Raw genomic sequence first — 13936 nt, 5'->3', positions numbered from 1 at the left:
AAATATTAAATAATTTAAAGTTATTTAATTTATGTACGTTGAAAAGTTTAAATCAAATTGCATGACTCCAACAAGGTTCTCAGAGCCTCTGAAGGCCCGCAGCATCATGATCTTGCACCATACAAAGTTACCTTTAGGTCCATCAATAATCATGACAGCAGTAATTTAGTAGAGCAGAATTATTTTCCTAACAAATACTTGAACTCAAGTAAAAAAAATTATTTTATCTATTTTTCTATGTGAGATTATGATACATTAATTTATTTTATGACTTTTCACATCTATTCATCACAAATCAAAAAGTACAGCATAAACAAAAATCCTTTGCCTTCAGGAAATGAATAAAACTCTGATTTTGTCTCTGAGGGAAACTGTACGGAGCTCCCTATGGGACATAAATGTCCTGATCAGTTCATGTGCCATAATTTAATACGTACTTTCTGCTGTAATATAAGGCTTTCGTGAGGTTTTTCCATGTATGTTAATATCTCGTTTGTGAGATATCTGAAATTTTATATCTTTTTCTTTAGGATAGAAATGCACTAATGCAAAATCAAAACAGGTCAAACATCGGTTTTCCATCTCTTTCCTTCCCTTATATGATATAAACAGAAACTTTCCTCAAGAAGGAAAGAAATAAAAAATACATCCAAACTATTTGGACTTTTTCTGAGTTATTATCACTGGGTAATAAAATAATCTGACAGTTTTGATTGTGTGTCTCGTTTGTGTTGCTGGTCTGAATGGTTTAAAGGGCCATTTCCATCTCATCCTTACACAGACATAAACATGCAGTGAATAAATCAATTTTCAATCAGGTTTTTGCACCAATAATTTAATAATCAACATGTTTTCACTGAGGCTCTTTAAATGTGTAAATATTTGAAATTTTAAATTGACATTTGTGACTGCATACAAAACAGACCAGGACGCATTTGATCAGTTATTGCGAGGGAACGCAAAACTTATTGCGAGGGAACGCAAAAGAAATTTTTTCCCCACCTCTGCTAGGGGGCGCCGTAAAACTGTGCAGGTTGAAAAGAATGACTAACAACATTCAGCTGAATTAAATTAACTTGTGTTGCAAGAAGCTTTTTTAATTATTAGATTAGATGTAATTTAAAGAGGTCAATGTTTGTTGTGCATCATAAGCAGTAAGTATAAAAAACAGAAGCTCCTTCAGCAAAGAGAAACTCAGCAGCGAGTTAATTAATTTTCTGTCACGTTTTGTTTTGAACTCTAAATTTGTGTCACGTATTAGAGAATCTTGAGGTTGTTGTGTTTATTTGGACATTAAAGCTACATGGCAGTGATCGATGAAAACAACAGCCACTGAGGACAAACGGTAACTGAAGGACGTTTGATGAACCGGCAGCAGGGGGAGACATCGACAGGCAGCAAACGGTCTTCTCTGTTTCTCTGAGTTTCACTCACTCTGATCCTGACGAGTCTCCGTCCACCGTCCCCGCCTTGATGCTCAGCGCCACGCCGTTCAGCTGCTCCGGCAGGCTGGACTTTGGCGGTCCGGCTCGGGTCTCGCTGGAGGAGGATCCCTGCGGCGTTCCTTCACGAGGCTCACTGTGGACGCCGTGATGGACGCTGTTCCGCTCCACGATGGGAGAAAGCTGCTTCTTCTTTAGGATCCCTGCATGAAGGTCCGAGGTACGGGAGGCCCAAAGTGACAAAATTCAGTTAATAAGTGATTCATTCACTAACTTATTACTTTGATCTGTCAAAATTTATTTTAAGTGAGAAGCAAATTAATAAAAAATGAGCTATTATATAAAAAAAATCAATTAATTCACACAAACAAAAAAAACATATATTACTATTTATTATTTCATGGCCACTTGTAAGGAAGTTCAAATGTGCCACATTCAAATAACTAGATAAATATTATTATTTACTATTTCAGAATATTTTTACAGGTGATTTCTAAAAATGTTACCAGAATATCAGATAAATCTACAACTCCTTAAATAGTCAATAATTTGAGTAACTGGGGAATTTTAATTGTATACATGCATGTTAAATTATGTATTTAAAGACAGACCCATGTAAGTATATCAACATATTATGCACATATAAATATTTTAAAACATGTATTTAGTATTTATTATGCACTAAATGCATGAATAATAATATATTATTTTAACAAATAAATGCAAATTTCAATAAATAATTTTTACATCCAATTTGTTTTTATAAAATTATTATTTAAATATTCATGTATATATTTGCTCACTCACTTATCATTTCTAATTTATTTAATGATTAAATATATAAATGTTTATTTACTTGTTTCTTTATTGAATTGTAAGACTATTCATACAGCAAATGAATAAATAAATGCTGACCATATGATAACTTTTTCATTATTTTATTAGATATTATGCACATTTTCCACATGTAAATAACTGGATAATAGTTTATTTTTTTATTGTGTCTATTGCCAAATTGGTTCTAACTTTCAGTTTACTGACAGACATTCATTATAATTTTATGATTTATTTATTTATGACATAGCAGCACTTTTTTCATTCCATAGTTCGGATTTATCTCTCATCTCGGTGTAGCTAACATTCGATTAGATAGTGGTTGTAATTTTCAGGGCTTGCCTCTGTGCGGATGGGTGCTGATGTTTGGAAATGCAGGCAGCAGCACCATCATGCAGTCCTGCGACCGGTCGTCTGCTCGCATGCTGCGACCCAGAGTTGGCTGGGCTGACTCCGGACTGTTCATCTTTGATCCCTCGCCACCGCCAAGCTCACCGTCACTCACTGCTGCTGAGCGATTCACAGGCCAGGGCATCTGACCTAAACTGTTGTCTGAAAAACGGAGAGACAAAAATTAAATTCAGTTCCTATAGTAGAAACATTTAAAAACTACAATGAGACAAAATGGCTGAGAAATGCGGCACGTCAGGGTCACTGGGTCTCTACGGCAGTCATCAGATGCTAGCTACATAAAAATCAGCTACGTAGGAGGCGTGTCCTCATGTCACAAACATAATCATGTGGAGTTTGTTAAATTCTGCTGCAGAGGAGGTGAAAGGAGACAAAGTTCAAAGATCCCTTAGCATTGCTGTTGTCTTTCTACGCAACTTTGCTTGATTCTCATCTCTCTTCTCTGCTCCCTCTGGGATTTCTCTCAGTGAAGTGGATTCCTCTGGTAGATTTTCAACTGGGTCAATCAGCAATTCACATGTTATACTGTCACGACATGGCGACCGCTTTAACAAATATGTAAAAAACATATTTTTGTTACATGCTGCAGCTTTAACAGCCGTTCAGATTAGTTCTTGTCTTTTTGCAGTGGAAGAAGGCATCTTCCGGTAAGCTTCATAGTGTGAAACTGGTGCATTACATGCAAAACGGACAAACGTTAGCGATTGGGTAAAACTTAAAACTTCAATGCAGTCCTCGCCTCCAGGAAAACAAGCGTTTCTCAACAGTCGAGGCTTCAGATCCTCTGGATGAGGCAAACAGTGTCGGACCACTGGCTGGTTTTACCAGGCTAAAGTTCTTTCTCTCTATTTGGGATTTTTTACCCCCCACAAAAATCATAACCAAACAGAAGGGTGGAAAACTGAAATATTTCCAGTGTGATCTGGCTCTTTACCCTGTGGTTGAGGTCTCTTAGTCCCGTTCGACGCCAGGTTTTCCCAGCATTCCTCTGGTGGGAGCGGACCCTCCTCATCCTCGCTGTCAGAGGAGTGTGTGGAGGTGTAGGATCCGCTCTGGTCGTCCTCCAGGGACAGGTCGCTGTCTGAGTCCGTGTCATGCTCTGCTGTGCGGACAGACAGGGCGTTAGGTGAAGTCTGGAGGCGAAACCTGTGTTGGTGAGGAGGATGGAAGACGATACCGTCCAGACGCTCCTTCGTCTCGTGGAAGAGCGACGTCTGGTCGTTCAGAGCGATGTGAGCCTGGCTGTTGTTCAGTCCGTCCTCCCTGAAGGAAGACAGAACAGCTCACCGTTACTCCACCATCAGCATCATCCTCATCACACAGCCGCTTCTGAAACGTCGCCCTCACCGGAGGGCAAACGGGACGTAGCTCTGCAGGCTCTTTCCGCTCTGCATGGTGCCATTCAGAGACACGCTGGAGTCTCCAAAGGGAAGGTGGTACAACCTGCCGTCCACGTAGCTGCTGTTGCCTTTGTAGCTCTGGAACCAAAGACAGAAAAGGTTTTACAACAATGAAATGACTGGAACATAAAGCAGCGTAGAGATGGAAGACCTGCTGACTTATTCACAGCTAATAACTGATTATTTAAACACATAGGGACAAAAAAACGGTGTTGAATTGTTTTAACTTTTAAGATTATTTTATGTAGAAAACCTGAGAAGATGTAGTAAATAATATGAAGTCATTGATAATGAAGGTTCTTTTCTGTCCAGAAAAGAAAAGCCAAGATGCATCGGTCTTTTTTTCAGGGTTACCAAACGGTTCTCCTGTTTGACTTCCTGACTACTTGAGACTCAAGTTTCCGATTTCAGGGTTTGTAAAGAAAATTTCTTATGCTTAAATATCAGAAATCACTTTGAATTTACAGGAGATACGTCTACCGGGATCAGCCTTTAAATACAGAACCTACAATGAGTGAATAACGGAAAAAAGAAAGAAGAGAAAAATGAAATACAGAAAGAAAGATGGAAACAAAAAAAATAAATAAGAAATAGAGAAAATATGAATGAATGAATGAAAGAAAGGAAAAACAAACAAACAAAGCTAGCCTGGTAGGAAACCTGCTGTCTAATTAAAAATCTGGACTATTTGTAACTAAAACACAAAGCATTAATGTAATTACTGATAAATTAAGGAAACAGAGAATCATGTTAAAGGTTCTTCCTGTGTGTTTGTGGTGAGTAACTCACCGAAGCTTTAGATTTGATCAAGTGATCGGGGCGTTTTCTGCTGCAGCAGTACTTCATGGCCTTCCTCGCCTCCTTATTGAAGACGATGCGGAAAAAGAAAACAAACGGACCCTGCAACAACAAAAAAACAAACAAAACAGAAACAGAACATGAAGGACAAAGGTCAGTGGATGGCGACAGGACTGCAGTCATTAGCTGTTAGCGATCGAGGCTGAGGTCTCACCTGCACACAGTTGAAACCTGCAAACAGGTAATGGAAAACAATCAGGTCACTGTTGACGGAGAGAAGAGCCAGGAAACACGTGACAGAAACCAGGAAGAGGACGCCGCCGGCGGTCTTCAGGCCCGAGCTGCAGGATACAAACAGAGAAGGACAGAAGAAGTTAGTGAGGATCTGTAAAGGTTCATGGATCTGAAGAGTGAAAGCTGATGACGAGCTCCTTCTGGTCTATTGATCACCTGTTATGCAAAATGCGAATTTTGGCAATAAGTTAATGTTTCAAATTAAGCCGTTTCAAAACCAGCTGGCACTGCTACTCACCTAGCAGATCCAGCCCGTTACCTAGCAACCCCAGTGAAGCCCAACCCGTTACCTAGCAACCCCAGTGAAGCCCAATGTGTAACCTAGCAACCCCACTGAAGCCCAGCCCGTTACCTAGCAACCCCACTGAAGCCCAATGCATAACCTAGCAACCCCACTGAAGCCCAGCCCGTTGCCTAGCAACCCAAGGGGAGCTCGAGTACATTTGGTTTTACAATGGCTGCTGGAAGAGACAAGTCTTTCTTTGTTGAATTACTGTCCAGAAGCCACGTGCTGCATTCTTGTTGGTTGTGCAGAAGGGTCTGCTAATACTTATCAAAGACGTACTGTTGCATAATTGAACATCATGCGTTTGGGGGCGTGGCCAGCAGCAGCTGCATAGGTTTTAAAGTGACAGGACGCCCTAAAACAGTTCAATCTGTTTTAGGTTCTCACAATAGGAAGAACTGACCAGACTAAAACATCACTAACTAAAAATTATTTTGTGCAAAAAAAAAATTTATAAACATGTTCTGATTAGCCCATAGATCTACGCTAACTTGTTCAGGTAAGCCTAATGGGCCATATTTAGAGATGTTTCATGACGGAGTCTGGATACTCACACTCGGGGATCTTTCTTCTCGATGCTGTGGTGTCTCAGTGCGCAGGAGGCTCTGGACGACAAGATGTACAGGAAGATGTTCATCTGCAGACAAAACACCAGACATCTCACACCTATAAGCCTAAACAACACATTTAATCTGGATAAAAATAAGTCAACAAACTCTGCTTGACTTCTTTAACAATAAACTCAGTCAGACCGCCTATACTTTGAGCGGGGACTCACCGACACCGCCAGGGCGATCGGTCCAGCGAAGCTCCAGATCAGCGTGTCGAACATGGACAGCCAGCAGAAGTCAGGGTTACCGTAGCCTTCAGGGTCCAATCCCACCGCCAAACCTGGAGATTACGCCACAAACCACAGGCTCGAAAACTAAACTCTGCAGGACATTTTTAATTTTAATGCATAGTTTAAAATCTTAACACATAATAGTGCACCAGGGTTTTATTTTAACAGTATTATAGATGTGAAGTTTGTCAAAATGTGTTTATTTATTCAGTAATTTTATTTTGTTTAGTCTTCTTGTTTTACTATATGCGCTACTTCGGAAAGCTGAAAAATACTTTTTCTAACAGTACTACTTCCTGTTTCTGTTCACACTGGAGCGGTGTGACAGCGTAACAATCCAAAACATCCGATATCAATGAAATAAAGAGTCAGTACTGCCAATACGACACTGATTTCATTACCTTTGATTTAAGTTTGATATATTAACAAACATCTGGCCTCTAAGTGTTTTTTATAGTTTTCTTATTAACTATTTTGTTAAAACCTAAGACAGAATTTTGGCAAAGTTTATGCAAAATACTTCATAACATATTAATAAGATAAACAGAAAGAATAGAAAAAACTCATTTGTGTGTTTCCTTAAATAAACAAAGAAACATAATATAAGAGTAAATCAAAGCAAAGTCTTTTTTGAGGTAGAATTGAGTTGCAATTTCATGAGAGAATATTAAATTAAAGTATCAATCTTACCATGTTAATATTATAATATATATTATTGATCATTTGGACCAATGCGATCATCTCTATTTCACACCATCACAACCTGGCTTCACATTTGATTTAAACTGGAAGAGGTTAAATCACGTCTTTTGACCCATGATGTCAGACACGTTATTTTCCTTCAAATGGGAACATGAGGAAGACCCAGACCGGTGATGAAGGCTGGGACGCCCCATCCGATCAGGTAGTAGAACCTCATGGGTCCATAGTTGATGTCTCGGACTTCGCTGATCATGCGGTAGATGTGCAGGCCTTCCAGGAAAAGCCAGGAGAAGGAGCAGAGGTAGAAGAAGTGCAGCAGTATGGCGATGACTGTGCAGAGGAACTGCAGGACAGAAGGACAGACTGAACCACAGAGGAACCTTTAATGTCAAACATATCAGAATAACCCATAAACAATGGGTTTACCCATAAACTCATAGACAATCTATGGATTATTGTGCCATTTAAAATCTCAGCTGTTACAGGATTTGCCAGTGCATGTTTATAACCTACAATATCTCCATTTGCAAAGGCCACACCAATGTATCTCTAACCTTGTTCCATTAAAATATTTGGATCAACCTGCTGCTGAGAAACATAGGGGTTAGAGTGATGGGAAAATCTGGGAATGGAAACCAGTGGAAAATCTTCCAGAATTGGGACAAAAAGCAGGAAAAGTGTGAGGAGAAAAGAAGAGACAGGCTAAGTGGTTTACCGGGTTGTCAGCCTGGTTGATTCCCAGGATGAAGATGAGCTCAGACAGAAAGAGAGCGCTGGCTCCATTGTTGATTATACTCGTCTTGTTGCACTGCATGGCTCTCAGGGACACGAGGAAGACGGAGGTGAGGAAGAGGAAGCCCAGCGTCACGCCAGCTGTGCTCCACGTCAGGATTTTGATGGGCAGGATCTCTCCGTTCTGGTGCAAACATCACTTATTTAGCACACAGCTGCAGCCAGGCTGCTGCTGGTCAGAGAGCTGACCCACCTCCCTCCTGGAGACGTCCATCAGCACGGCGAAGCTGGTCATGTGGTAACACTGGCAGCTGATGTGGGAGCTGTTCCTGAAAACCACCTCGCAGCCTTTCGCCGACCAGCCGCCGCTTCCCCCTCTGAAACACAACCAGGCATCATGAGAGGAGCGCGGCGCCGCCCTGCCGGTCCGTCACGCCGAGCGGCCTCACACTCACAGGATGGTGTGGTTCCAGAACACGCAGATGGGCTTAGAGCGCTCCTCGGTGGTGACCAGGCGAAACTGCACCGTGATGGGCTTGTCCAGCGTGTGCTGCAGCAGCTCGTCGTTGTCGTGCACCGTGATGCTGACCACCGGCGTGTTGATGACCGGACGCTTCGGCACGCTGCCGCAAAATAAGTCAGAATCAGAACATGGAAAACGGTTATCTGTCGACAAAGCGACTCGATCCAAATTGTTATAACCATAAGCAATAAAAAACTTATGAAAAGTATATACAAAAGTGTGGTGTTATAAGTAAATTAAATATTAATTAGTGCAATGATTTTACCTACATGTGAAGCCAATCTTATACACCGAATTTATTTACCTTAACATAGGTCTAAAAGTCAACCACTGTCCTCTTTTGTTCTCCTGTCAGACGATTGACTGATACTTTTAGCAACATTTAGTAACAAACAAGTAAAATTAGTATTGGTATCGGTCAAAATCGGAATCGGCAGACCAGGGTTCTTAAAGATCGGAAATCAGACAGAAAATTGCAAATGGTGCACCAATATTAAATACAACCTAAATATAAAGCAAATAATGAAATAATAAGAAGTATGTTAATATATTAATAAAGCTATAAATGAGTCCAGAGTTGGGTGTTGTGTAATCTGATGGCTACAGTTACACTGCAAAAACACAAAATATTGACAAGTATTTTTTGTCTGGTTTCTAGTTGAATTAAAACAAAACTAACTTCCAGGTAACTTTTCAGCGAGATATAGCAGCTTGTTTTAAATCAATAATGCCATAATATTGATGAAAAGGTTGGTGGCAGATTATTTTACTTATAACATGGGAATAATGTCTTGCTATAAGTAAAATAATCTGCCAGTCAAACTCAAGCTTTTTAAAATCAATATTAAATGATTATTTGCTTAAAACAAACTCCTTTATCTTGCTGAAAAGTTACTTGTAAGTTAGTTTTATCTTTATTTAAGGGTACTGAGGTATTTGCACTAGAAATAGCCCAAAACGTCTTGGTAAAATTCTGAGTTTTTGCAGTGTAACTTGCCATATGCAAATCCAAAATTATTTTGTACACGGCATCTAAATTCAATCATCTGAACTTCCACATTTCAAACAATCAATGAGTTCATTCAGGTTTTTGTTTCACATCCATAATGCAACCTTCCTCAATTTTCTCCTCTACATTCACATCAAATATCTACAGTAATAAACTTTAAAAGCCTCTTGATTTGACGGGACAGAGCTTCGTCTCACCGCAGACTCCTCTTGTCCGGGTCGTAGCTCTCGGGCAGAAGCGACGCCAGGCTGTGGAAGATGATCACGCTGGCCACCGCGTCCGGCTGGCTGTCGTCCGGGTGTCGTCTCTTCCTGTTAGCCGAGCGGTTCCTCTGCGAGGACTCTGGGAAAACGTCCAGATGTCTGTGGCCCCTGCTGTCCAGGGGCGGCTGGAAGACCGAATCGGGGAGAGTGATGGCCGTCTCCTGGTCTGCAGGACGCGGGCCCCTCAGGGACTGGTACCGCGGCAGCCTGGCTCCGGCAAAGTTAATCTTTTTCAGGCGGTCAACAGAGATGACTGCAGAACCGGACAAAAGATGAGGAAACGTCACAAACTCCACCTCAAATAAATCAGATTTTCTATAATGTATCTAGGCTTGACATGACCTAAATATGTCAAGTTCATCTAAAGAAATATCAAGTTTCCAAGAACACAAAGCGCTGAGCAAATTAAAATTATATATTATTTAGATAATGAATATAATATTTTTTTAAAACCCACACACATAATCACAACAGCTGTGAGGTATAAATATTAGATATTGGAGTTTTGCTCAGATTTCTTATGACTGCAGTTCTGGAGATAGTGTGAATTATACACAGGGAAAATGTTCATTAATAATGTTTTCTTGTTTGCTCACTAAAAGGAACAGAAGAATCTGCACAGACTTTTTATTTTAGTAAGTGAAATAACCAAATAAACTTGTTTGAATTGAGTTCACAAATTGTTAATATTAACATTATTAGAATTATTCAGTTTTATTATAAGATTCATATAATCTATAAATCATCGTAAAAAAGGAAGCATGCCTTGTTTAAAACATTTAAACAAAATAAAAACATTCTGTGGGGTTTTAGTGTTTTAGTTTTTGACAAATGTTTGCATTTAGTCTCCATGTTTTAGTGAACACATATGGTGTAATCTTTGATGTGTCGTTTTGGAGATCATGACTCTGATTGGCCAGTGGTGGGCAGCGTTTTTCAAGAGGGGGCCCCCGCCCCCCTCCTCTGCTTAGAGACACCATTGAATATAAAACCTAAAGTAAATAAATATAAGTTTTTCTGTTGCATCTTAACCACCCTCACCTATGTTAGGCGTGACGATGGTGAAGGGGCTCAGGTAGGTCTTCCTCATGTTCTGAGCCAGCGTGTTGGCGTAATCCTCGTAGTGTCGCAGCAGCGCCGCCGAGCCGCCCTCCGTGTGCTGGATCAGCTCCCAGTGCGGCTTCGTTTCTGGAGCCAGGACGCTGCTGCCCACCGTGATCAGATTCTGTCAGAAAGCAATCAATACTTCAGACTCACAGCGATATAAAGTCTCTGCTGTTGCTTTCCTCTAAGTTTTGCTTCACAGAGTTTCTGTGAGATTCGCCGTTCACCTCGGTGAAGTGGACGTCCTGTGTGGCTGTGAGGTTGAAGCCCTGCTGGTTGATCTCGTGCTGCAGCAGGACTTGAGTGAGGCGGTACGCCACTTTGACATCGCTGCCGTAGAACGTCTCTGTGTGGGCCGTGGCGTTGGCCAGCAGGGCGGCGGTCTGCTGAACGCGCCCAGAATCGAGGAGCGATGTGTTGCGGTGCAGCTTTTCTGACTGGAGGAGGGAAATCAGACACAAATATTCAGTCACTTCTACATTTTATTTATGCATTGGTCTATTTTAAGATTGTTTGATTTTTTTCTCAGCTACAACCAGGAAGTAACATGTTAGAGCTTCTTTCAAAAAAAAAAAATATTAGATTCATGATGAGTGTATGTAAACTTCTAAATAATAATCAGAGATTCCTCTCAGAAATTCACCCAAATTTCAGTTCAGTTTCACTTTATTTTAGTAAATTATCAACATTACAAACAGAAAACAAAAACAAAACACTCCTTCACAAACCCAGAATTTACCAAAAAAGGAATCGGCTGGAACTCTTTTGCTGTCTCAGAGTCTGGTTTTGATTTTGAAAGCCAGTTTTTCATTTTGATTCAACTTTGTAAAAACTTTGTGTTTATCATGCAAAGCCTAAATATGGTACAATGACATCTGTGGTTGTAAGGTGACTTTGTACAGATCTTTACTAACTTCATTATATATAAACACTATGATGTCGCTGGATGATTGGGAGAAAGAAAGAAAAGAAAGAACCCTTCCTTTTGTAATATATGTGTTTTTATTCTTCCATTTGAGTTTCTTCTGCTTATAAAAACAGCCAAAAAAACCAACAAAACACCCAGACATTTTCTGGTAATAATTTAAGGTTATTTGGTGTAAGGAAATGAGCCGTTTCAAAAACCTCTTGATTATGAAGTCATAGTTGCCGGACACTGTCCCGTTACCTAGCAACCCCAGCAAAGCTCAGCCCGTTACCTAGCAACCCAAGCGGAACTTGAGCACATGTCGAATTTCCATCCAGAAAAAAACTTGCTAAATTCACTTCTGCTTTTCAAAGATGTACAGTTGTATAATTGTGTATCTGTTTGCAATTGGGCTGGAAAAAAAAAAAATCTGTTTTCTACGATTTAACTTCTTGGGTTTCCAGACTGATGTTAAGCCACCTTAACATCACTTGTTGCCATCTTGTTTAACAAGTGTGTTTAAAAGCTTCTCTTTATTTCAGTTTTCAATTCAGGTCAACTCATAGAAAGATTGAAATAAAAGCCAAGATGTTTTCTGCAATTTGTAACCTTAGGGGAAAAAACTGGGTGAAAATGACAAACTGAATTTGGTATTAAAAAAACAGGACATTTTATTTTTAAGCTCTAGTTTGCAGCCATTTTCATGTGTGAGTGTAAACATTGAACTGGACGGTATGACCAGCAGCAGCTTATTTTGATTTAATGTGACAAAAAGCCCTGAAATGTTTTATTCAGAAAAAGGCTCAAAATAGGAGGAACTGATCAGACTGAAATCTAATTATCTAAGAATAATTTTGTGCAAGAAATGTTTTGTATCTGTCCTAACCTGCTCAAAGTAGCACAACAGGTCACCTGTAAGTCTTTCTACTGTAGATTTTATTGATTACATCTGTTTGTTGATGAACAGATGTAATTATCTCATGTCTCCATCACGTTCTGAAATAAGATTGGGTGTTGTTTTGTTGGGATGAGCTACACACCAAGGCTTTGAGCTTGCTGAAGGTGACGGAGGTGCAGTTGAAGAGGTTGGGAAGAAGCCAGCCCTTGTGCTCGTCACAGTGCCGGATTGCTGTTCCTGGGAACGCGGACACAAAGTCGTCACAGTGGAGCTGAGCCAGGAGAAGCCTTCAGGCTGAGTTCATGTATTGCCATTATTTTATGATAATTTGATGAGGTGCCAAAAACCCATCATACCAACACTTCCCCTGGGACAGGGAACGGCTGCAGGGAGACCAAACTTAGTCCTGGGCCACCATATCCCCGCCTCGATGGCCTGAGGGCAGCTGTCATAGATTACTGTGAGAGAAGGAGCACCGAGGAGCGAAAACGTGAGATATTTTTAAATATTTATGTAACTTTTATGAAATATAGAGCTGTTCCATTCAGACCTTCACAGCCGTTGGCAGAAACCTCAGCGAACGGGTTGTCACAGCGATCACACTGACGCCCGATGACGCCAGGCTTGCACTGACATTGGCCGCTCTCTCTGTCGCAGGCCCTGGAGAACGAGCCGACGGGGTAGCAGTCGCACAGCAGGCAGGTGTCGCTGCCCTCGGGACGGTAGTGGTTGTCCTGGACAAGGAGACGGAGAGACACGTCGCTAAGGAACGGCACCTTCGCTTTCCTGTGCCGGCAAAAATGTCGCGCTAAGAGACGGCATTATGCAACTGCTGAGGTGCTGGTGAGTGTCTCGGTGTGGGTCAAACTGGAGAATAAAAACACTTTACAGAATCTATACGATGTCATTGTTATTAGAATAAATATTATTTAGGTCAGAGCAACACAAGGCTTTCAGGGCTCCTACACATTTATAAGGAGGCTCTTTAATCTCTCAGTTGGATCCTGATTGGTTCAGTGATCTAATGATCCGTGACTAGATGACGGGTATTCAGACTACGAAGGTGAATGCTTGCACTGGTTAGCATTCAGGACTGAAACAATTAATAGTGATGAATCGATTATTGAAATAATCGTTAACTAATTTAGTAATCAATTAATAATTAACTTGACCATGCAGACTCTAGAAAAAGGTAATTTCCTGAAAGAACAACAGCCTAAGAGCAGATGTTACACTATAACTGTGCAAAAATTATTTTGTACTTGAGATGAAAAAAAAAACCCAACAGGTTTTTCTGTAAATATCTTCCAAAACATCTTCCCCCCAAATCAAATAAAGAACATCTTCGTTCATCCTCTGCGTCTTGACGCACCTTTTCTATCCACGTATCAATCGGTTAATCCAAAAATTAAACAACAGATCAGTTAGCATTGATGCTAAGCAGGAAGGACTGAAGTATTTTTTTATTTGCAGATGCATCCTTTGCTACAAA

The 13936-nt window shown here is 40.5% G+C and overlaps 1 protein-coding gene across 5 annotated transcripts in view; it reads right to left on the bottom strand.

The window, feature by feature from the left end:
- Positions 1 to 13936, bottom strand: part of celsr2 (cadherin EGF LAG seven-pass G-type receptor 2) — a 79178-nt gene that overhangs the window by 1201 nt on the left and 64041 nt on the right. For 3 of the 5 annotated variants that reach the window (XM_023325260.1, XM_023325261.1, XM_023325258.1), the window contains exons 15-33: positions 12995 to 13178; positions 12801 to 12902; positions 12587 to 12681; positions 10867 to 11076; positions 10577 to 10760; positions 9470 to 9788; positions 8196 to 8363; positions 7994 to 8117; positions 7724 to 7924; positions 7177 to 7351; positions 6244 to 6356; positions 6020 to 6102; positions 5100 to 5226; positions 4877 to 4987; positions 4035 to 4165; positions 3865 to 3950; positions 3622 to 3789; positions 2619 to 2828; positions 1435 to 1645 (exon numbers count right to left, since the gene is read on the bottom strand). In XM_023325260.1, coding sequence (XP_023181028.1) covers positions 1435 to 1645; positions 2619 to 2828; positions 3622 to 3789; positions 3865 to 3950; positions 4035 to 4165; positions 4877 to 4987; positions 5100 to 5226; positions 6020 to 6102; positions 6244 to 6356; positions 7177 to 7351; positions 7724 to 7924; positions 7994 to 8117; positions 8196 to 8363; positions 9470 to 9788; positions 10577 to 10760; positions 10867 to 11076; positions 12587 to 12681; positions 12801 to 12902; positions 12995 to 13178 — 3002 coding nt within the window. Of the gene's footprint in view, positions 1 to 1434; positions 1646 to 2618; positions 2829 to 3621; positions 3951 to 4034; positions 4166 to 4876; positions 4988 to 5099; positions 5227 to 6019; positions 6103 to 6243; positions 6357 to 7176; positions 7352 to 7723; positions 7925 to 7993; positions 8118 to 8195; positions 8364 to 9469; positions 9789 to 10576; positions 10761 to 10866; positions 11077 to 12586; positions 12682 to 12800; positions 12903 to 12994; positions 13179 to 13936 lie in introns of all 5 variants that reach the window. The other 2 variants (XM_023325259.1, XM_023325257.1) reach the window with 2 other exon arrangements.

This window comes from Xiphophorus maculatus, chromosome 20, assembly GCF_002775205.1.
Source record: "Xiphophorus maculatus strain JP 163 A chromosome 20, X_maculatus-5.0-male, whole genome shotgun sequence".
In the NCBI taxonomy this organism is placed as follows: Eukaryota; Metazoa; Chordata; class Actinopteri; order Cyprinodontiformes; family Poeciliidae; genus Xiphophorus; species Xiphophorus maculatus.
The sequence above is the reverse complement of the archived record's forward strand: the minus strand, read 5'-3'. Positions and strand labels throughout refer to the sequence as shown.